Source organism: Bos mutus, chromosome 9 (assembly GCF_027580195.1).
Source record: "Bos mutus isolate GX-2022 chromosome 9, NWIPB_WYAK_1.1, whole genome shotgun sequence".
NCBI lineage: Eukaryota > Metazoa > Chordata > Mammalia > Artiodactyla > Bovidae > Bos > Bos mutus.
Genome location: NC_091625.1, coordinates 71,690,867 through 71,715,756, shown reverse-complemented (window position 1 = coordinate 71,715,756; position 24,890 = coordinate 71,690,867). Strand labels below are relative to the sequence as shown.

The 24,890-nt window shown below is 36.7% G+C and overlaps 1 protein-coding gene across 23 annotated transcripts in view; it reads right to left on the bottom strand.

Annotated features, from left to right (window-relative positions):
• Nucleotides 1-640: 640 nt before the first annotated feature.
• Nucleotides 641-24,890, bottom strand: part of EYA4 (EYA transcriptional coactivator and phosphatase 4) — a 365,676-nt gene continuing 341,426 nt past the window's right edge. For 13 of the 23 annotated variants that reach the window (XM_070376696.1, XM_070376694.1, XM_070376697.1 and 10 more), the window contains 6 exons: nucleotides 21,149-21,238; nucleotides 15,122-15,180; nucleotides 14,854-15,014; nucleotides 12,240-12,354; nucleotides 10,172-10,293; nucleotides 641-7,736 (listed from right to left, as the gene is read on the bottom strand). In XM_070376696.1, coding sequence (XP_070232797.1) covers nucleotides 7,540-7,736; nucleotides 10,172-10,293; nucleotides 12,240-12,354; nucleotides 14,854-15,014; nucleotides 15,122-15,180; nucleotides 21,149-21,238 — 744 coding nt within the window. In that variant the 3' untranslated portion in view covers nucleotides 641-7,539. Of the gene's footprint in view, nucleotides 7,737-7,774; nucleotides 7,876-10,171; nucleotides 10,294-12,239; nucleotides 12,355-14,853; nucleotides 15,015-15,121; nucleotides 15,181-21,148; nucleotides 21,239-24,890 lie in introns of all 23 variants that reach the window. The other 10 variants (XM_070376699.1, XM_070376702.1, XM_070376707.1 and 7 more) reach the window with 4 other exon arrangements.

The window sequence follows — 24,890 nt, the reverse complement described above, 5'->3', positions numbered from 1 at the left end:
CTTGGGGCTTCCCATGTGGCAGCTAGTGGTAAGGAACCCACCTGCCAATGCAGGTTAGACATAGGAGATGCTGGTTCTATCCCAGGGTCAGGAAGATGCCCTGGAGGAGGGAATGGCAACCCGCTCCAGGATTCTTGCCTGGAGAATCCCATGGCCAGAGGAGCCTAACAGGCTGCAGCCATAGGGTCGCAGAGTCAGACACGACTGAAGCATGAATATGGGGCTTCCCAGATGGCTCAGTGGTAAAGAATCTGCCTGCCAATGTAGGAGATGTGTGTTTGATCCCTGGGTTGGGAAGAGTCCCTGGGGAAGGAAATGGCAACCCACTCCAGTATTCTTGCCTGGAAAATCTCATGGGCAGAGGAGACTGCGGGTTACTGTCCACGCGTCACAAAAAGTCAGGCATGATTTAGCGACTGAGCACACACGCACAACTCTGTGTATGTAAAAACTGCTCACATCTTTTAGAACATGAGTCTTAATTAGTGGCGTTTTACTGTTTGCATCTTAGCTTGCTTTAACTGCAAACTGAAATTTAGGCATAAACAAGGGAGGGTAAGAACACAGCAAGGAACCTAAATACAAATTTCAGATTATTTAGAGTTGAGCTAAATACACACAACAGAAACTCAACAACATGGAGGGTGAAGAAAATGAAAACATTTCCAAAGGTATTTATTGAGAAAAAGTAAAGATGTACATATTTTTACAAGCTTTTAATATTAATTTACATTTCTTTAAATTATGTAGGCCCCAATAATCTATATTTTACTAATACATAACAGAAACCCTCTTCTTTGTTAGATTTCCATATGCTATCATAGTTGGGAGTCAAAATGCAACTTTGGCTCAAGACGCTTATTTGTTTTTAAAAGAAATACTAAATGCCATATTCACTGAGAATGTAGGCTTGTCATAACAAATGTGCATTAAAAAAAAACCCCAAAACCTTCATACTGCAGCATGCTGTTGACACTATTTTGAATCAGTTCACCAGAGACTAAAGAAAAAACATTTTTAGAGTCTTATATCTACTATTTGTGTGCAAACTGCATGATACTAAAATATTCTTTTTGCCTCTGAATTTGACTTACAAATCTTTGCAGGGCATAGTACCTTAATCTCGTCTATGACATTACTATATCAGGCCACCTGTTTTACTACTTTTCAGGAGCAACACGAGCTGGTTACCTATCTTGGTGATAGCCCAAGTTTGTACATGTAGGAACCAAAAACCCATGTCTGAGACAGAACATTTTTCAAATTGGTTTATAATAAGGCACAATCTTCTAAATGTCAACAGAATGTGGAAACTGCCATAGGGGGTGTTTTTTGTTTGTTGGTTGGTTTATTTTATGTTTTTCAGGTAAGAAAGGAAGAGGATCTTGAGTTCCTAAGTGGGGGAGAGAAACATTCTAGTTTGAGCACGCTCAAAGTCGCAGAACAAACTGTGATGTAGGCTCACTGGCCTGCGGTCAGCCGAGTAGTTGTCCAACAGCCCAGCATTTAGGTTTTAGGCTGGCAGTCTCTTCTGGACATATCATTATCAGAGAAGAGGTTTGTAAGAAACAGCGCTGCTGATGCAGTCCGCAACCTGCAGGGTTAGCAGTGTAAGAAGTCTTGCTTGTTCAATACGAAGAAGTGTGAAAACTTTTGATATAATGCCAAAATTCTATTAAAGAACCTGGCTATATAGTAAAGACAATTTTGATTTGTTCACAGTAATAAACATTTAAGGTTTTAGTGCACAAAATAGAATTATGTATTGATAATCAATGCAGCTCTTAATTTTTTAAACTACCATTTTCAAGCTAAAGGTCAATAGAAATGTAAAATTTATTATTATTATGCATTTGTCCTTAATCTGTCTGCAACAGTACTTGGTTGCAGAGGTAGCCATAAGCTACAGAATTTAAAGATTAAGGTGTATATGTGATGAAACCACAGTGTTAATATCTGCAGAACTTGATTTCGGTCTCTTTTTGCCTGATACAAACATGGCCTTAGCGTACAATAAAGAAATACAGGTTTATAGCTTGAAAAGCAAAATCACACTTCCACAGTGAATGTTGTGATCAATGTACAAAGCACAAATCTATTGGGAGCCACGGAAGCCTCAGATGATGAATTATCAAGGACCAGCTTCTGGTTAGGAGCACAGGTTAGTAGCTGGATGGCAGGTTCCACATTGTGACATTTTAAACACAGAACTGCAGGTGCAGACACCATTAAAACATTCCTAGATGTTGAAGTCTTAAATTTCCACAAGGGAAATCAGGTCACACAAAATGACAGGAGAACCTGTATCGTGTTCCTAACATGGGTTACACACCAAGAAGAAAACAAAACAAAACATGCAAACACAACGATGACAGGCTCTCCTTGCAATGAATGAAATCCATTGTGCAGTAACGGTACAGGCAGAAACTAAGATATACAGGTCTGTAATGGACAGAAACTAGATGGATGTGTTAAGACAGAGAACCAGATACCATTTGACTGTTTAATTTTAGTAATGCTGCCAAGATCCGGCTCATTTGTAAATTTATTTTATGATGATAGGCTAGGAAAATTTTTCATTGATTCTCTTCTCTCCTTAGAAACTGTCTGGGGAATTTGCCTTCCACTACTGATGACATTTCATTTTTGCAATGGCATTGGGAATAAATGCACTTATCTTTATTTTTAGCCCTGTTCACCCAATGTGAATTTTAAGCCATGTTCATGCATAGTCTAAGAAAGTTTGGGTGATATTTGCCTATGATTTTCATCTGAATATCTTCTTCTACACAACTTATACATATGAAAAAGTCAAACTCCAAATTGTATAGGTCATCATGAATATGGCTTTTAGTTTTCTTCAGTAAAACTGTAGAAAGGGTACTCGAGGCTTCAACATACATTTCACTTTCTAAGTAAAGGTCCCACAGTCTTTCCCAAACCTTCTGCTTCTGGCTGGATGCATAAATAGTTGCCTCATACAATTACTGGAATTATTAAGAACCCAAATAAAACACAAGCTTTCCTTTATTATTATTATCATTTTCTTATTGCAACAAGTGCTCAGTTTCTTGCTGAGGCATTATTCAGCTCTGATAGCTTGAATTTTAAATTTGGTCATCTGAAAAATGATCACAAAGGTTTTTGTTTTTCATTATCTACAGAGATTTTAACCAAAGTTACATTGTAACACACAAACGCTGTCTTGTCTTTAAGGCACAACACATCAGTATGAACATTCTGTTTGCCAAACTTAAAAAAACAGATATGATTAGATTCCCCTTTCCCCTCCCAAAGCCCTCCCCGACAAATGAAGGAAAAATTGCATCCACTTTCAAAGTCAGCTGCTAATAAAGTCACAGTAAATTATTTTCATCAATAATTTACACAAATTACAGGTCTAGATAGGATTGTCCTTACACAGTCTGAGTGCATTCCAATTCAGATTTTCTGGGTTAGGTAGGTTACAGTCAGATTCAAACCTCAGGGCTAAGAAGATCTCCCATTTTGAGGAATGTTGTTGAACCTTGTCAGATGGAGGCTGTGTTGGTGCTTTGCCAGGGTGAGTTCTTTGCTAAAGTTGCTAATTCCAGTTAGGACTCCTTCGGTGGGTACCAGCAACCTCCACAGAATTTTTTTTTTTTTTAAACCATTAAAGTGTTGTAAATATAAGACCATAGAGCTTCCTTTCTGTAGCACTAAAGTTTAATTCCATTCAGCAATCTGAATTCTTCATTCTGGAATTCTCATTCCAAATATGATTTCATCCTTTAAGACAATTTATATGTGTAAAGCCAGAGGCATTGAATCACACATAAAAATTCAGTGTACTTGAAATATAAAAAAAAAAAACAAAAAACAACGGATCTCCAGCTAGAGAACACAGTTACAAATACTCTAATTCCAGTGCTTGATGTAGAGCCAAGAGGTCTGAGTGACTTGATATCCTCCAAAAGGGCATATTGTGCTGTGTGGTTAAGAGAAGGAGGGATGGGAGGGAGAAGGGGGAGGGATGGAGAGAGAGCATAACTATTATCTCAGTGAAGCAGCGGTCCACACAAGGATGGGCAGTTCCCCCAAGTTCAAGGGAGGGAGTTGAAAGGAGGAATGATCATATTTGAAGGCTTGGTAGCATCGATGTGGTACTGTCAAAATACTGGAGAAATAGATCTGAACTGAATTTTAATGATAATAACAGAAAGTAATGAGGCTTCTTAATCAAATTAATATTCATTTTGGAAAATACCATTACTAATATCAGCATCCAGAAATGCAAGCTGAGCTCCTGTGTGGCTGAAGGAGAGCAAATTTTACCTACGTCACTCCTTAATGTCTGTCTCTCAGAAACAAAATGAAAAAACTATAAGCTTCCTAAATCCAAGGCTTATTGTCTATTTGAGAGAAAGAGGGTAAATTCCTTGAAATAACTTGAAACTGGACTGTATACGATAGGAAAAAAATGTGCGGATGATCAAGTTTCTTACTTGTCTGGAGCAAATAATAACTGAAGTCAGCAGAGTTGGCCTGATTCATTTCCTTGGTATAGGACCGAGGGAAAGCACATGCTCAAGGTGGGCGATATCACTTCCCGAAGGGGACAAAAATGAGTTCTTGTGGGGAAAACATTCTTAAATATTACAATGGTTTGTGGTTCTCCAAAGGTATACCAGTATACGGTATATGTGTGGTATTAAAATTACATGAAGGGTTGCAATTAAGAAAAAATGTCTAAAAGTACTTCATCATGGATGATTTAATGAAAAAAAGAAATATTGCACTATAGCAATGAAAAAAACCAAAACTTAATTTACAACTTCGGGCTGATGACATCTTGTAGAATATATATTCATGTGTATAATAGAAATATATGTATTATAAATATAACATGGTAAAGATACTTTATTATAAAAAGTAGTAATTAAAACAATAATCACCATTGTTATACAGTTTTTACTGTCCAATATGGTAGCCATTAGTCCAATGTAGCTACTGAGTGAGACTTGAAATGTGGCAAGTCCAGTTCAAAATATATACTGAACTTCAAAACCTTAGAACTTTTTAAAAATGTAAATATCACACAAATAGCTTTTATACTTATTAGGTATTTAGATAATAATATTTTGAGTATATGGGTATATGAAAGTATATTACCAGAATTAATTCTAGTGGGCTTCCCAGCAGGCGGTAGTGGTAAAGAACCCACAGGAGTAAAGGTAGGAGGTAAAGAACTCCTACCAATGCAGGAGACATAAGAGACATGGGTTCGATTCCTGGGTTGGGAAGATCCACTGGAGGAGGGCATGAGAACTCACTCCAGTGTTCTCGCCTAGACAGAGGAGCCTGGTGGGGTACAATCCACAGGGTCACACAGAGTCAGACACAACTGAAGCGATTTAGCAGCAGCAGCAGAATTAATTCTACCTGTCTTTTTTTTAACTTTTTTTAAAATGCAGCTCCCACAAAATTTAAAATGACAAATATGGGTCATACCACGTTTCTATAGGGGAGTTCAGTTGTAAACTTTGAAATTCTTCTTAAATTTACAAAAAAAACCCCAAAAAACCCTATACTTTCGGGTCAAATTAAAGCATGAAATTCATCTAGAAGTAATTTTTTAAAAAAAATTCAGCTCAGATCTATTTGTAGTAACAAAATAGTACTTTATATTTTTGCACATGCGATTACAGCTACATCCCAAGAAAAGCATGCATTCTGGATACTAGAGAAACCAGCCACCTGTGTTTTAAAACAGAATTATAAGCCTTCACCATCACCAAAACTGTACCGACATACACAACCATTTGGAAATAGCATTCTAAAGGTTCTTATCCATTGGAGTCATGCCTTTCCCCCCTGAAGTTGTAGGTTTAAAGCTGAAGGTGTAACAACTGGTATACCAAGTCTAGTTTTCATGCTATGTATAAGTGGGGTACACTTTATAAGTTTTAATTTTCAAAGGCATAAGCTATTTTGGAAAAGTGAATTTTATCAGCCCTGACCTAGATATGTGTGAATTTCATATAGGTTAAAAGATATGTAAAATGCTTGCCATGGTGGCTGCATTGGCTGTTCTTTGTTAGGTGTAATTACGGTGTTAATACGAAAAATTAAAACAACAGGGACTCAGGGCACTGACAAAGTCCAGAAGATATTTCAACTGTGTGTGACCCAAAGTATTTCAGCGGTCATCAGCTGGGAAATTGTATTTCTTGAGGCTGCATCCCTGACCTCATACAGAACGTCCTTGGGGCCAGTGTGCTGTCTTGGGTCATTGACACTGCTAATTAGGACCGAGGAGGGGAGGGACTCTGTGGGAGGCTGAGACTAAAGCAACTCTCTTAATGTTATGGGAAATCATGGAGTATTTCAAGTATGGTTTCCGAGTGTCACCAAACCTTCAAAAGTGGAAGTTCTTTCTTTTTTCTTCATTTTGCTTGATTTGAATTGATTACAATCATAAATCATTTCTTTTAACTTTCTAATATCACTATAAACTTTTCTAGGACACTGTTAATATTAGGTTTTCGGGGGAGGGGCGAGGGTGAGGGTGGCGGGGAGAGAAATCAGATAAACACTTAAGCACATGCAAGTGTTTAGTTAAGGTTTTTTAAGATGATGCTATGAAATCTCTTCAGGAGAATAAGGACAATATTTTTTCCTATGGAAAACAATATATGCTGATATGTCATTGTTTAACAATACTTATGCATTACTTTTCTCTGTTTTGTAAATTACATCACTTTAATCCTCTCTAGATGACATTTCGCCATCAAGAAGTGAAGAAAGCAGTAGATCTCAATGTTGTGTTAACTTACAGTCTGGTATCTGGGGCCAAGCCAATGATATCATTCCCCTCTTGATGCTGGACCAACCATTTAAGGTTTTTTAACTTCCTTGATTTCTCTAGAAATGTGGGCCAGATGAAAAGGCTGATTTAAATACCTAGGGTCTATGAGATCTTCTGAATATATTCAAAGCCAGCTGCTTGGCTTCATGAAAGTACCAAGGATTTACCAGAAAGGTAACACTCTTTTAGAAGATGTCTATGAAAGGTACATTGCCTTTAAGTCTCTACAGTAAGTTGGCACCAAACGATTTGAATACTATATCTCATTCCAGTAGCATTTATTAGATTCTCTGGCAACAGTTTTTTCTTCAGCTATTAAAGCTATCATCAACATTTATCATCATGAGGCACAATTGATACTCGGCACTCACAGCACCAAATGGCACAGAGGCTGGATGGGAAAAGGGTAAGAACTGAGCCACTCACATGGTTTTCTATGGAGCTCATTAAGCATCTTTAAACTTGTTGAATTTCATGTGTTCAAAATGGTTATTTTTGCCCCATCTTTCTTATATCTGTGTGTATTACACACACACACACACACACAAGCATACACACAGATAAATATAACTAAATGTTTCTATATTTCCTGTGAAGTTTCAGGCAAAAAAAATGCTAGACTCCAAATGGTTTATTTGAATGTAAGTATTGACCTTCTCATGCTCTTACTGCTTTGCATCTATAAATTTAAATCATTTGTCAAGCTGCCATTGGGCCAAACTACAGGAATGCAAACAAAAAAGCTTGCATTTAGAAGTATCACACCAACATTGTTTGAAACAGGTTACCTTTTTTGCTGCCTGTTCTTCTTCTACACCATCCCCAATTACAACATATACTACTTTTCTGCCAAACCTTTGCATTATTCGTTCAAAGCAACTTTCTTTTCCTGGAAGATAAACAAGATAAAGTTCAGAGTGAAGTTACCTGGTTAGCGGCATGCTCCTCATCTCGGCCATCTCCAATCACAACATAAGTTATGTTAGTGCCAAATCTGGACACTATACGCTCAAAACAGCTTTCCTTGCCTGAAAAACAATGCACTGCTTATTCTTCCAGCCATTGGAATCATTAACTTAACGATTCATAAAGTGTTAAGTTATTTTCTCTCGATAATACATCACTTAAACTAGCTTGCAAACTCTGGGTTATGAAATCAACAAACATGGTTGAATATTCTAAATTTTTACTTGAGACTGATTATTAAACAAATGTATTCCAAGCTCCAAAAAATGTCAGAAAGGTTAAGCATCTGACCCAAAGAAACATGTTTGTATCTTTCGTTTTACCTGAAGAATACAGGAACAACTTTACCAGCAACTATTCGTTTTTACATTTATTTGTATAACTATATATCAATTTTATCTAGTTTGTCTTCAGTAGTATAGACAAATCAGCTAAAAACATTACTGTGAAATATTGAAGGTTCACCTAGAATGAAAGAGGAAATACTAAGATATGGGTTTACCGTGATAAAACAACTCCTTTCTTCAAGTGGCTGGAAACTAGTTTGCTCAGATTAATTGCACTAAGGCTGCTGTCTGGGCCACAGTACTGGTGACTCTAGCATCCTCTGACTGCACTATGGGAATTACATCACGAATTTCTACATGTTCTTTGTTTTTAAAACACTAGCCTTATGCTCTGAATTTCTTTCTCAGTATGTTCATGCAGTCATGGCTACCTCTGCATTTTTTTTTTTTCTTACTCTGATACTTCAGAAGTCCAAAAAATACTGACTTAAAGGGAAAAATAAAAATTTTTTTTTTCAGATTAAATATAAGGAACAACTTAGTCTTATTTAATAAGAAAGACTGTTGACCTTGCTAGAGGAGATGTTTACATCTGTGTAAAACTAATTTATCAAAAAGCAAAATCAGGTTCCATGTAGTAATCCTGCTAGCATAAATATACACATTTATATAAAAATGAGTGGTGTATGATTTCAATACCCTTAGACCATGAAATTTTTGCAAGTTGTTTTATGTCCTTGGATATGTTCCAGTGTCTCCGAGTTTATAGTCTATGGGAACTTGAATAGAATTTGTATCCTACTGTTGTATGAAAAATTGTATAAATCTTAATTATGTTGAATTGGCTCATGGTACTTTTCAGGTCTACTATATCCTTCTACTTATCTGTATATTCACGCTATCAATTTTTGAGAGTTCTATATTAAAACTCCAACTACAAAATCTTAATTCATCTATTTAAAAAAGCTATAATATATAGTGGAACTATTAATATATGTAACTTTGTTTTGTATTTTCCAAGTCTCCTGTAAATGTTTTCATAATTTAAAAAATAAAAAGGAGAAAAAATGATTGGATTAAAATAAATGTTAAAAAACAAACAAACAACAAAAAAATGAATGGGATTGGTATCAGGGCTCTGAATTGCAATGCTCAGGAGAACCAGGAATTTATGCAAGCTTGGCCCTCTTTAACTATACTCCCCAAACAGCTGCAGCTGGGGGCTCTTCCTGCCTGTGCCAATATCAGAACTGTGCAAGGCCCAGGGAGGTTATTTTTGGTCGGGGATTTTAGGATTCTGAACTCTTGTCAAGCTGCCAAAGCCCAAGTTTGTTGACCTTCAAGGCACATTATACAACCCATCTATTTCCCCAGGCATTTCCTTGACAGACAACAGAATACATGAGTTGTTTTCTTTTAACTCTTTCAAGATGGCAGAAGTTGATGAGGTTTTGTTTCTGTAAGTCTATTAGAAGTCTCAGTGCCTGTGAAAGGCACTTAAAGATGGCTCCATAGATAGCTGTGATCTAAATAAACAAGGTGGTAGTTCTTTGATTGCTACTGAATGTTTTGAGAAATGTGTATTTTCAGCCATTCACATGCTACAAATGTTCCAAATGTGTTTTCTGATTCATGAAACTTTTTTTCTCTTGAATTAAGGATACTAGTTTAATTCATCTGATACTCCCATATAATGCTAAAATGGTATTTTTATCTTAGATCTAGATTACTGCATATGCAAGGATATAATACCACATATCATATTTATTAAAATATTAAACTCTATGGCTAAAGATACTATATATTATTTAAATAACGTGTGCCATAATGAATACAAATAAATGTCTATTTAAAGAGTCAGACACAGAGTTCAAAATTCATAGGCAACAGCTTTCAGAAAATTTACACATGCTTAAACAGTTGCAGAGAATTTTGTTATTTGAGCTCTACCAAATTTGTTTGATATTCTAATAGCAAAATGAAAGAAAGAGGGAATCATGCGAAGACACACATTAAGAAAATCCCCCACAGATCTGAACATACTTCACACAGTTAGAAATAATTCTCTTACCTATTTTAGTAGCACTGTAAATATTCTCAATGGGAAAAGCACCTCCTAAACTATAGAGTAGAACCTTCGCGAGCGCTGGGATCAGCTGGGTTGTTGTTACCAAGACATTTACGCAGTTACTCCTAAGATGGGGAGGAAATTGGCATATTTGTTTTCTAAAGTAACATCTACCAGTGCAGATTTTAAATTATGCAATCTTTCAATTCCATAATAAACACCCCCTGATAACCCAACCTTTCAATGTTCGATGGTTGTTCACGGTGCCTATCACCTACTAGGCACAATGCCAGATGCTGGGAATAAACCCCAAAATGCAGTGAAGGAGCATTTGCTCTGATACATGATTCAGCAACGACTGGTATAAACATCTGCTTTCCTGATATATTTTGTGAAATTTACCAATAAGGTGAGGATGTGGATAATGTGACAAATTTCATGACAAATTTCAAAACCCTCATTGTATAATGACTTCTTTTCCCCCTTCCTTTCCTTGTTATTCATGTATTTATTTACTTACATACATTTATGTTTCATATGCATACATTTATTTATTTATATCATATACCCATGTGTTTAAAAATAATTTATATATACTCTGGGTAACACAGAGATAATCTAAACAATACTGTAATAACGTTTGTTTTTAATTATCTAGGAGACTTCTTTAAAAATAATGAAAGGACCTTCTATTGCATTTTACACAGGATTTCAGGCTGCAGTCCTCACATCCCAGCCTCCTTGACCTTTGGGTCTCCAGGTCACCATCACAGAGATCACAAGGCAGCAAATCCCATCTTAAAACAGCTTTAATTATTAGACGATTCTTCCTCCATGGAGCCAGAAGCTCCCTGCCTAGGATTCCTACTCATTGGGACCAACTCTCTCCTTCATAGATGGAGAGAGAAATGTAACTTGTTTCCAGCTCAACATCTCAAGCAGTTGACATCGGTAACCTTGTCCCACTCATGACTCTTCCTCAGACTAAACTCCTTGGTTTCTCCCTCTGACTGTTCCTCTTATGTAGTTTCCACAGCCTAAACACTTCTGGCCACTTTGTTGGACACAAGGTGCTTCAAATATGTCACAGTCCCTGTTGGAATGAGGTGCACAGAACTGCAATGTTCTCTGTCCTGCGTCCTTAACCTGACCCAGGAAATCTACTGCCCCCTCCCTTACCATGTAGCCTCTCTGCTCTTAGTGCAGTGGCTCGTCATAACACACGGCTCAAAGTCTCGAACAGGGTTGGGGGCACATCTGTCTACTTCTGCGTTCTGAATGCTAGACTCTCCTTTACCTTTGTTAAGGTTTCTCTGAATCTTGATTCAACCAGTCCAAATATTAGCTCTTCTCTGAATTTTGTTTTGCTAAGCACACTTGCTAAGCATAATTCTATTTATTCCTCCACACATTTGCTAAGCATAATTTTATTTATTCCTCCAACTCAGAAATAAAACTAAGGAATAGGATAGAACAAAGATTCTTCCCCACCCTATTTGGCTATCATGTTCCAGATTTATATTATTTTATTCATTAGTATTTATGGCACATGGTATGCAACTCATTATGTCTACTCAATTCTATTATCTACACTAACAAAAGTCAGCATTTCACTGTTCTGTTCAAACAACACAAAGGTTACAAGTTATTTAGGAGTTTCTGTTGCTTTTTGGATGTCATGAATTATAATGTTTGAATTATGTACATTATCTATAATGGCCTAAAAGACTTAAAAACATGCACAGATTATAAAAACAATGTATATTTTTGCCACCATCTTCTGTATTTTGCCACCAACAGAGTGCTTTTTAAAAAAAATTTGGAAGTCAAATGACATTCCCATGGGATTTATCAAGAGTTATGAGGAGAAATGGATAAAAAGCAGCAACCTCCATTCTCTATACCCCATCCCACCACACACACACACACACACACACACACATACACAGAAGTGTTAGGTCCCTTCAACCTCCAAAACAAGACTGGGAATTAAAATATTTTGATACATGCTAGACTACTAGAAGGACATCTTCAATACAATTAATACAGAAACTGCAACAATGTGGCTTACCTCGTACTAATAATTGATAAAGATTTAAGTGCATTTGTTAGCCAGGAGTCTGTCAGACCTTCAATCTCAGCCCTCAGTTGCAGCCATGCATCTCTCTTGGCGGGGCCAAGAAGTCCTGCAACATGGAAAAGCAGGGCAGAGTCAAGAGATCAATGTTTTTCAGGGATGCCTCGCTTGGTCTCCCTTCTGTCTATTATGGATAATTTTTATTCCCACCTATATCAAAAATAGAGACTTAAATCAACCCTGATCTTTCATGTCAGAATTGATTATTCATTCATTCATTCCACAAACATTTACTGAACAACTTCTACATGTAACAGTCTGGGTTAAAAACTAGGGATATAATAGTGAAGGGCGGGTCACAGTCTCTGCCTTCACTGATCCTAGAATCTGGCACGGACGACGTCAGTCACCGGAGGGCCTCTGACAACTCCCCTGCTCGGGTCCCACGCCAGTAGACTGACAGAATTGGTCTAGCGGGGGAAGTAAGGGTCTACCAGCCTCGGGATATGAATCCCAAATACTGTGAGTGTCAGAAAATGTTTACTTTCTTAAAAATCACAGCTATTACCGCTTTGAAATAATAATTACATTACCACATGTAGCTTTAGAATTTTTTAGAATTTGTTTCTAATATTAATGTTGAAGCTATTAGAAATACTTTGCTTTGTAAAAAGGAGTTGAGAATTTGAAAATCCTAAAGCCTGTGACAGAGCTACAGATGATGGCTGAACGTTACAATGGTATTAGGACAAGAAAAGAAGTAGTTAAACTAATTTTACAGAGAAAGCTTTTGCTTTCATGATAAAACAAGAACATGTAAATTGACTAAAAAATAGAGTTTCTTATTTAAATCCTATTTCAGAATACTGAGTACATATATATAGGTGGATATTTTTAAAGTCAAGATTTCTAGTTTCTATCAAATCTCATTTGTCTTTATTTCAATAAAGATATGCTAACATATCACAGAATGGACTCATATCTCATTGTTTAAACTTCTTCAGCTATAAGATTATTTACTAGCAAGCTTGTTAATTTTTATATAATTTTAATAATAATAAAGATTGAGGGCAGGAGGAGAAGGGGACGACAGAGGATGAGATGGTTGGATGGCATCATCGACTCAATGGATTTGGGTAAACTCAATGAGTTTGGGTAAACTCCGGGAGTTGGTGATGGACAGGGAGGCCTGGTGTGCTGCGGCTCATGGGGTCGCAAAGAGTTGGACACGACTGAGTGACTGAACTGAATAATACCCTTTAAGAGGGAAATAATAGCATGTTTTAATGAGAAAAGTTAATTCAGATTTCCCAAAGGGATATTTATTTTAAAGTTGACCTTATTACCCTCAATTGCTTTTAAACAGAATATCTATTTATTTGGTTTTGCAAAAAATGTCTTATATAGAATGTTAGAGTGAATTAGGAAACATGCATTTCTGAGTTGTCTGCCTAAACCGCTGGGCAAGTCAGTAGACTGCAGGAGCCTGGTTCTCACTTGGAAATGAAGAACATCCATACCTAAGCTTCACTTTGATTTTAACATTTTATTATTATTCATGGTTTTCCATGTTTTTGTTCTCCTGTAGTTACAGAATATCTACTGAACATCTTATGTGCTTCAAGCTAGCTAGGCACCGATGCAAGGCCAACAGACACACAGCCCACCCTCATGATGTGTGTGGTGTGATATACACTAGAGATGAAAATTTTATTTATTATATTGTATTCTATGACATATATGTGAACATACACATGTAGAGCATTCACAAATATATTTAACTGTCTTCTTCAATTTTAGATTCTGGTTTATACTCCTCAATCATCTCTCTTTTTGTTTAAAAAGTGAAACAAACAAAAAGCCCTAAGAGAAGAACCTTAAATGACCTCATAACTAATCCCTAGGATTTGCCCCCCCTAGGATTTTGGTCACCTAAAACTGATCCTAATAATAGAGATCATTAAAGTTTATTATACCAAGAAGCACATCCAGGATCTTAGTTTTGATATCAGGTTTTGATATTACCTGTAATTTATGAATGAGTATAAAATGGTTTAGTTACTACCCATAGAACATTTGAACTCTTAAAAACTATGATATACATGGCAAAGATATATTGACAGATAATATGCCATTTTTGAAAGGATAAGTTTAGTCGATGTCTTTGGAACAACATAAAGCGCTGCTTGTGTTTATTTCTGATAGGATTCCAGAAAGGTAATGCCTGCTAACAACTCTGCTTCAATGACTGGGGCTCTTGTCTTTAGATAGGTCTTCTTTCCATGGCCTCCATCAGGTCCTCTGTCTGGTTGTCACTGGGAGAGTCCCAGCTGAAGAAGGGTCAAACAAATGTCCTGCTATTATGTCTTGACCAAACATCTGGGCACAAAGAATTCCCAAGTCATCTGACAGTGCTGTACACTTCACTGTGCAGTCAGACTTTTTCCCACCAACTCCAAGAAACTAAAAATTCTGGCTTACTCTCATCCATCATGAGTCCTTGGTAATTTATTTTACAGAAGGATCATCCTTAATACGAAACTTGAAACTGTAGTTCAAATTGTACCTCTATCTGCAGACCTTTTTAAATGTTAAAAGCCACACATACCTCCCACGTTGTTCTTGTAGGTGTTGTATAATTCTTTCACTCTTCTGTAACGAAAAGCCAACTTCCTCATCCAGTCAACCCCTCCTCTTACACCTGTTGGCAAACAAAGGTTTGCACTACTTGCAGCTGCATGGAAGCCATCAGTTGCAAAACTGTAGGTACTGCAACACCCAAAATACATTAAAAAGAAATAAAAGAAATAATTACATGTGCAAAACTTCACAGCTGAATTTCTGTAGGAAAGAGCAGACTGAAAGGCGTGGCTTACCTTAAGTCCTGCCCATTGTCATCAGAGGAAACATCATCTATGTGAACTTGATCACACTCCTGTTAAAAACATTGGAAGAGTTGTTTTTCAAAGGATGCTAGTCACCATGTTTGAAGCTTTTTCCATCTTTCCACTTGATCAGGCTATGGCCAGAAGAGGGCAGTATTTGCCCACCCTTCCCACCCTCTCATGCTGGGAAATGGCACTATTTCCAATCTATAAGATCTAAACCCAGAGGAGGGCCTTAAAGCCTGAAGTCACAGGGCACACGGGTTTCTTTAGAACAAACAAAAAATTAATTTTAACCTTAAAATGACTGATAAGGAATTTTCTTTTGAATCTTTACAATCACCATTATGTTACGTTAGTCGCTCAGTCATGTCCGACTCTTTGCTACCCCAAAAATAATATTGGTGATCACTTCCAGTCATTTCTGTTATGCACACATAAATATGAAGGCAAAGCTAATCTGAAGGTACTCAAAACTTATTTGGGCTGGACACCCCAATGGTGTTCCCTGGTAGCTCAGTCAGTAAAGAATCTGCTTGCAGTGCGGGAGACCCGGGTTTGATCCCTGGATCTGGAAGATCCACTGGAGAAGGAAATAGCAAACCACTCCAGTATCCTTGCCTGGAAAATCCCATGAACAGAGGAGCCTGGTGGGCTGCTGTCCATGGGATTGAAAAGAGTCAGATACAACCGAGTGACTAATACTAACCCCAGTGGTTACTATTAAGTATTATTTGTTGAGCAGCAACAGAGGGGCTTGATGATTATGGTGCTCTGTGAGATTTCTATGACTTCCTGCTTTTTTGCAGGGTGAGTGATACCACGAAAGAACCATGGTGATGTTATTTTAAAAGTCCTGGTCTTTCAATACAGCAAAAAGCTAACAACCATAGAAGCTGGTGGGTTTTTTTTTTCTTTTTCTTTTTATAGCTTGTTTTTAAATCTTTAAGCTGAAAAGAATACTGCAAGTAAAAGGGAAATAATGAAGATTTACCACCTTCAGTGTGCTACAAATTCAGAGGAAAACAGACTTTAGGTATGTACATCCACATAATTGACCTTAGTTATAGCATACTCAAATGGCAACTTTTTGGAAAAAGAATTCAATTCTTCTTTGCTGTTCTAAGACTCTTTTTCTATCTTCAAATAATCTGCAAAGCTCCAGTGAAGTAGTACATGATATGAAGGTGAAATCTGGCTAAGGCATTTCAACACTGGGAATTTATTAATACTTCAGGGTGGCTCAGATGGTAAAGAGTCTGCCTGCAGTGCCAGAGACCTGGGTTCGATCCTGGGTTGGGAAGATCCTCTGGAGAAGGAAACAGCAACCCACTCCACTATTCTTGCCTGGAAAATCCCACGGACAGAGGAGGCTGGAAGGCTACAGTCCATGGGGTCGTAAAGAGTCAGACATGACTGAGTGACTTCACTTTCACTTTTCACTTTCAGAATAAGTATGGTTTAGTCTTTCAGACCTCATTTTTTTCTCATCAAATTATTCCAGTCAAACTCACAGAAACTGACTATATATATTAAGTGTTTATCTTTCAAAATCAACTCTAAAAAATCATTACATTTGAAGATAAGATGCCATACTGAAGACTTTTCAGCTACTATTTATAATTATTATAGGACTTGGAAGTATCCGACAGTGAAACATTTAATATCTCATCTCCAGCTTTCTACACTTGAGTATATTAGATCCTGCTGCGGTGTGAGGATAAATTAGCTGGCTCAGGCTTCTTTTAAAATATGAAACTTAGTGAGTACCTCAATCAATACAATTTTAGTAGATAATTTGAAAATCCAGGTAAATTAATCTTAAAGATTCACATGAGGAACATAAATTATGGGTTTAACTTTTGAATAAATACATTCACAGATAAGGGAGGGCCTTAAAAGTTAATCTGACTGGAAGCTCCCTGAGGGGGCTGTTTGGGTCACCTGGATAAAACCACATTTAAAGCACAATCTGGCACAAAGCAATCACTCAACAATTCTTTGTTGACTAAATAGCAGAAGTCTAGACAAATGTAATTCAAGACAGAATTACCACAATCATTTAAATGTTCTGACATAAGTTATGGTGATATAAAATATTCTAGATGGTAAGGGCTGTAAGAAGACGTATTAAGAGTGAAGGAAAGGGCAAAAGAACAGAGTGTGGGCTGAGGCTGCAGGACAGGCATTTTAAAAAGGTTCTTTCCCATTCTGACTGAGTAGTTGTTGAAAGGGGCACAGGTCAAACTTTAACCCAAGAAAGCATTAGGTTTCCAGAAAATTCTCAGGGAAAAGTGTTACACCAACCATAATAGCTGTTAGACTGAGCTCTAAAGGAAAGGGTGAGATGTAACCAGAAAGCATGAAAGTTGGAAATAAAAGTTCTTCCAGAATACTGAGGTAGCAAAGCAGTTCTAGATGACAAGAATTATTTCTTGAGTTGGTGACATTCCTGTTAAGTATGAGGCCCAAATTAAACCACCACTGAAATGGAATCATGCAAAGCTGCTCATTCCACCGAGGTTCTGAAATCTTTCATCATGTAAACAATTTCCACAATTTTACCATAAGCTAATTATATTAAAAATCAGGGTTCTTATGAATTACATTGGCAATTGTAAGTCATTTCTTTATCTAATACTCTCTCATCTAATTTTTAGAGAAATTCCTCTGACATTTCAAGTATTAACTCACATGATTAATTTGTACATTTTGCCCTCAAATTTATTTTTTACTCTTGAGGACATCAGTATATCAAACTTATTGGACCGTGCGTTCCATATTTGAAGTTATGTTTGAGGTTTTTCCAAATGGAACTTTTCTTTAAATTTATGCCTAGTTAACTATGCTTGTTGACTCTGGACCTGTGCCTGAGGATTACAGTCCAGTGAAAGAAACCTGAACTTCAATCACTTACATTTTTAGAAAAATCTAAATAATTGTTCTTCAATTAGCATTCACTTAGAGGAACTTTACAAGAATTATTTTGACTAAAACCTAAAATACTAAAAAGAGTTTCATGCTTCGGCTTTAACAAACTTTAGTGTAAGAATGCAAGCATCTGGAATAATTCTGGCACTGATCTTAAATTCTTTAATTTCAGAAGGTCTTAGAAGGTGACCGCAAAGTTGTCACTGATCTTTATCAGTTATAATCCATAGCAGTCTTCTCTCACTTTTGTGAGCCAAACTCCTTGGTGCCTTCTCTTCTGGAAGTTATTTTAACTGAAATAACATATTATTTAAATGGAGAGCATCCACTTCTTAGGGGCAGCAGAGTGAGCATCTGCCTTCTCTACAGTTGGAAAGGATGTAGTGAAGTTTCTATTAAGAGGATTTAAATGTGCATCTTTCAAGGAATTATGTGAGAGCAGCTGTTACTACACATGTTGCAGTTTCTATTGAAGGGTTTGTCTCACATAGATTTTTAGGTTAAAAAAAGGAATCCCCAGAGATTAAATGCACAAGGGGGAAAAAACATAATAAGCAAAACATGGAGTTATTCTCTTAAGGAATTCTCTTTAAGTCTCTTTAACATACTCTATGTCAGTAGAAGCATATATAGAGTAATACCAGTCATGAAGCGCATGCCAAGGTTTGCTTGTAAGAGGTTTACTGAAATAAAAACCTGGGAGAAAGTAAAGTTTTAAAATCAGATGCAGAAGGATAGTGGGTATGTATGTAACTGGACTGAATGATTTTGAAAGCTATAGATTTGTTAGTTTTAGTATTTGTTTATCTCACTTAAGTTAGTATAAGCCTTTGAGTTTGCTTGGGCCACTTGGATGTGTGTGCACGTGTGTGTTTCTTGTCTGAGAACTCAATCAATTTATATGCAGAGACAAAATCATTTCTTTGATTCAGTAAGTTATTGTTGGATATTAAGTTTTAGTGGTTGAGTTGAATGGAATTTTTATCACATTCTAAAGCACAACTTAAAAGCTATAATCAGAGAAGAGAAAGTCAATACCAATATTTTCTCATTTACTATTTCTACCAGAGATCCTGCTGGGTATTTTAAAGATATAGTTTATACAGTATCTAATCCAAAATAAAAATTCTTAAAGCACGAGAGCCAACCATATGTTTCTGATATGCCAATATTCATGTCAAAATTGCTAAAGGTATATTTAAATTCATCGTACACTACTTTCAAATTCTCACTTTAGTGTTCTATTAGAAGTTGGGTGGTAAATTTATTCCATCTGGCTTCAAAAGTACCACTAAGAAACCTAAAGGGTCATTTATTCCATTTATGTCTAGTAAAAAATAATAATTGAAATGAAATAAACTTATAAACTTGGGTAAAATCACATTAAATTTCTTTTGTGTGTGTGTGTTTCACAGATTTGAGAGGAATGGTAATTTTAAGAATTCTTTTTCAGAATGAGACTCATCCATTTTACCCAACAGAAAAACCAGTAAGTTATATGTTATCACCATACATGTATAAAAAATTCAAGTTCCTAAAAGGTTAAAGTGTGTTTTCTCTTATCTTGTATATAAAGAATCATTCTGTACACTAGACAGAAATAAGTAGCAAGGTTAATTTATATCAGGTTTCAGAGAGGTGATTATTATTTCTTATTATCTAAAACTGGAAGACTTGCCCAAGAATGCTGATCTTTCATACTGTCTATTAAAGAAAACAATAAAACCTCTCTAAACAGAATTTAAAATTTTATTATCCAGTAAAAACAGTGACTCAATGAAGAAAGAATAAGAAAGAAAATGCTATTACACATATTTCCAGCCCATACTTTTATGGGATATGCTGAACCACATATCTTTTATTTGAGATGCCTTAAAACTGGGTTTAAGACCTTGTCAATTAAAAAAAAAAAAACTTATTTAACACACTGACTAACTTGGCCTCTCAGCTGTCTGTTAATTTCAGTGTGGTATGGGAGCCGAATATGTGTTTTGGAGCCTGGTAGATTCCAAAGTTTCAAATTCCAATTCTACCACTTAGCAGGTAAACTTAGATGTGATTTTTATGCTGATGGACCTTACAGTATCTTCTCTACAAAAATTATATGATAATGTATTTATTACAAAAGGTTGGTAACTAATTAGTGACAATGTCAAACACAAGGTGCAGATTCAGTAATAACGATTCCCATCTTCATTCACACTGTGATCGTAAGTAAACACTTTAATTTCATCGTGAAACCAGGAGATAAAAAAATTGAATGGATTTGAATGGATCATTTTAAAAAGAGAAAGAAAGTCTATTTCAGTCTAGCTGTGCCAATCTCTTCCCAGTGCCCACGCTACTCAGTTATTTCAAATTTCATCATCTAAATACCTAATGACTCAGACCATTAGCACTCGGATTATATACCCTATTACAGTACTTATTCAGCTATCCTGAGGCTATTTTTCTTGGGTTCTTTCAGTTTGTTGTTACTGCTTTTACTTTCTCTTCATTTAAGGTTGGAAATGAAAGGATAAATTAGGAAAAGAGAGAAAATAAATGCAATCAAACTGGTCAGAAGTACTACATAAATAGTTCTCGCAAAGTTTTACCCAGAAGAGGAATACATAGGGAATGATAATGACTAGAATTAGGTTTCAAATTATCTATAAAATTTAATGATCCATGATAGCACCAGGAGCAGTATCTGTGACTATTGTGCAGTCATTAACCTAAATTACATCCTGGTTAATAATCTGGAAAAGCTAATGTTGATTCCAAAGATAAAATGAATTGTGGCTGAGACACTAAAAGAACCAGGAGCAGCGGATAGGGGTGTATTGTATGGGACAGCAAGGCAAGAGCTCCTTTTTGAAGACGTTTCTATTCTCAGTGTATGCCAGTAAATATATACCTTTCATGAACACAATTTAGCTTTTGTTTATGTTGCATACACAATGTCTCCCTTGACAGAAACTTTACTTTTCTCTTGAGCTAAATTTCTATCTTTCCAGGTTTTTTTCGAGGTTATCTGCATGTATCTAGAAAAGATATGAGTTTTAATAGCTGGATACAACGATTCTTACGTTTTAAAATTCTTACCTCTAAATCATTAAAAAATAAATGTGTATCAGCAAGATTAAAAATCATTTCCTCCATTCGAAGTCCAAGGGTTACAGCCATGGGGGGATCCTGAAAAGGAAATGCACACAGTATGAAGTAATTTTTAATAATAACTGTGGTTAGTGAAAATTATCTTAAGTGCATATGGTTGTGGGGATGGGGAGACTGTAGGGATTTTTAACCTAAGAATGCAAAAGATTTTCCTGATTAACAGAAAAGGTGCCTTTCTAAAGTGTTATCTAAAATATGCTAGATATACTGATACATCTGTGAATTTACAGGAATTGACATGCACAGAAAGATGACTTAGATATGCTTTCACATAAAGCTATATATTCATGAGAAGAGGAGGAAGGAAGCAAGCTGGTTCATTGGAGTTTACATATACTCCACAAAGTCCTTTGGAGAAAGGTAATTCTCCACTGAAGAATGGAATGGATCTGTTAAAAAAAGTAAAGGACACCCTTTTAAGAATGACAACCACTAAGAAGTGGAAAAGAGAGAGAAAGGTAGATTTATTGGATGTTTGTGGGACCTGAGCAGGCAGTGCTGTCTGGAGTGGGATAGGAAGAGCTGGTAGAGATTGATGGGACAACACCTTCATTATTAATTGCATTCTGATCAACAAACAATATTTATCTGAATCTTTATAAAGTATGATCTCACCTGCATTTGACTAGGGATGAAGAGGGAAGGGTGGAGGATGACTAAGAAACATTAATTCAGTAAATGTAATACATAAATGTATAAAAATAAAATATATACATCTAGAAGTTTAATGAAAGTAAGGGGATTAGCAAAAAGTCAAAGTGACTTAATTTTTGTTTACAGAAACCAAGAGATTATACAGCAGCAAGGAGTTGAGAATGAAAATCAGAGTTGGTACTTTACCACAATTAATTACAGTTGAAAGCCTGGCACAGAGGTGTAAAACTTTATTTTTAAAAGTAAGGAGAGTTTAGGGCTGGAGCTAGGGCAATAATTCATGCACAAACCTTGTGTTTAAAATTTCAAAGTTGGAAAGATCTCTAAAAGAGAACTGCTCTGGATGTGATTCTGGAGATGAGAAAATAGAAAGCCTGGAAAGGACGAATCTTCAGAATCTGAGACCAGAATGGGTGTTAGCAGGGAGGAAAAAATGGTTTCAGATGCAGCTGACAAGTCTAGAGGATACTATTGGTTTTGGCTGAGAAGTTATTTTGGAAGACCTTGGAGGCTGATTTGGGTTGAGTGGCTGGGCTAGGAGCCAGATTGTAGGGATATGAGGACAGAGAACCACACTTGTGTTTTCAGTGATCTAATAAATGACATTTCAAGAAATGTATTTAAACTTGGGGAACTGTAATGCTAACTTCAGTTCATTTTATGATAAGCATACACAACCCAGGTCAGGACTAGCATTGTTTATATAGACTCCCAAACTTACTCTACTTAGCAAGCAGAAGACTCTCTTCATTTCACACCTATATACCAAGAATCATTCTTTTCCCTTTTACTTCTAATATTCTTTGAGGGGGGGAAACCTTAGAGTGTATGCATATTTGAAGTATCATTCTCCTATTCCGTAGTGATGAAAATGTACAGAATAGGAATTGAGTGCTTAGAAGGAAAGAGGTCACTGAGATGTTGGGCAAAGCTGACTTGATGTGGGAGAAGATGAAGAGAAGACAATCATATGTTGGGTGTCAATCTTATAACTGCTTATGTCTCTTTCTTGGAGATTTCTGTGATTTCATAGCTAGACATTCTCTCTTCTCAAAAACAGAGATTCGTTGTTCACATATTTGATGGCATCTTGGTATTGCGTCCTCCGGTCAGTATTACTCTACTGATAAATTCATCTTTCTTCCAGTGACAGGATCATTTGGAGCACCCAAGTGCTCCACACACCCACACACCCAAAGTGACAGTGAAAGTCGCTCAGTCGTGTCCGACTCTGTGACTCCATGGACTATACAGTCCATGGAATTCTCCAGGCCAGAATACTGGAGTGGGTAGCCTTTCCCTTCTCCAGGGATCTTCCCAACCCAGGGATCGAACCCAGGTCTCCCACACTGCAGGCAGATTCTTTACCAGCTGAGCTACCAGGCAAGCAAGATCAAATAAATTCCATTTCATCCAACAAGTATTCATTCAAGATCAAGAACAAAAAGATTAAGTGCCCATTTTGTGTCTCAAAGAGTTTCAAAACTCAGAGTGCTCTCTTGCTCTATTTCCTTCAAGTATAAAATTCTTCTTATTTCTTTTTGTTGTTGTTTGTGTTTTGTTGCTGATGTTGACAGGTAATCTCTGAAGGTAAAAATTTTTTTAAAAAAAAGGTCTTTTTTCTATTAAAAAGTCCTATTTCTAGTCTCTTTTATTATGAGGGGGATGGGTGTGGGGATTGAATAGGCTAATGACACAAAAAAAGTTGTAAATATTCTGTCTAGTCAAGGGACCATGAACAAAAAGCCTACAGAAATATCAGGAAAAATCAAATGTAATTATAGCATGAAAACATATAATTCCATTAGTGACACTCTATGCTTTTGAGGAATGTTCACTGATGCAAGACAATAAAACCGAGCTCCACAGGACTCCGTTATGTTTCTGATGATTACTGCTCCAGAGATGTATATTTCAGACGGGGGTTCAGAAATGTCTTTACAGGAAAGGTTTTCTTTCTCAAGACTAGATTGCTTACAGTCTTATCCTATTATTTGCCAATTTTCCTTTTTTAAGTTTTAGATACAATTTTTAAATTTCTTATGTTCATGGCTCCCATTCTTTGCATTTACAGATCTGATTTATGGGAAGGGGGGAAAACATACTGTTCCTCTTTGATTGTTACTTTCATCGATGCCATGCTTCTGTAGTATGTAACTCTCCATGCAACCCAAGCAGTGATAGGAAAATCCATAAAGAATGCATTTTGGGCAGCCAGTGGACATGCAAACAAATATAATTTTTAAAAAACCAACAGGAATTCTCCAACAAGGAACTCTAGCATAGGATATGATGAAAGCTGTTCTTGAGAATCACACTGGAATGCAATCCCATGGCAATGAAGGGGCCGTTGGTTTATTTCTTGAGCTATGGCAATCCCACATCACACGGTCTCCTAGAGCCAGGACTCAGTTAAGCATTTTGGCAAAACATCATTTGTTAACTGGGAGAGTTTCGGTTTGAGGTCTGCCTGAGTGTGAACTAGCTGTATTTTGCTAAGGTTTCGAGAGAGCCAGGCCTGTTGAAAGCTATGTTGAAGGCCTGGCACAGAAGGGCTACGAACAGCCATCCCACAAGCCAAGGAAAACCATGCTTGTAAGAGGTGCTGGTCTTGTCTCTAAGAGAAGGTCGAGTGAGGGCTTACTTTCATATATCTAATATTACTCCTCTTCCCTCCAGTTTACTAAGTCACTGGAATAGCTAACTCTAAGTAAGCAGACTCCAGTGCCCTGTTTTCCAACAGAAGGGCCCACAGATGTAAGAATCCAAAAAGATGAGCAGGAATTTGGTAGAGGTCACTCTCATGTTGGGCACCCTCTCCCTCGTCAGACCACCAGCCAAGAGTTGTCAGAGCCTACAATCCCACAGTTTTATCAGGCATTTGAGAGTTAAACATATTTCTGAACTGAACCCAAGTTTTATACAGAGATGTTTGCTCGTTTTCATTAGATGTTTGTAGAATTATGGGCACCTTATGAATCAAGGGTTACTGCCTTTTCTCAGTTTAACTGTAGTG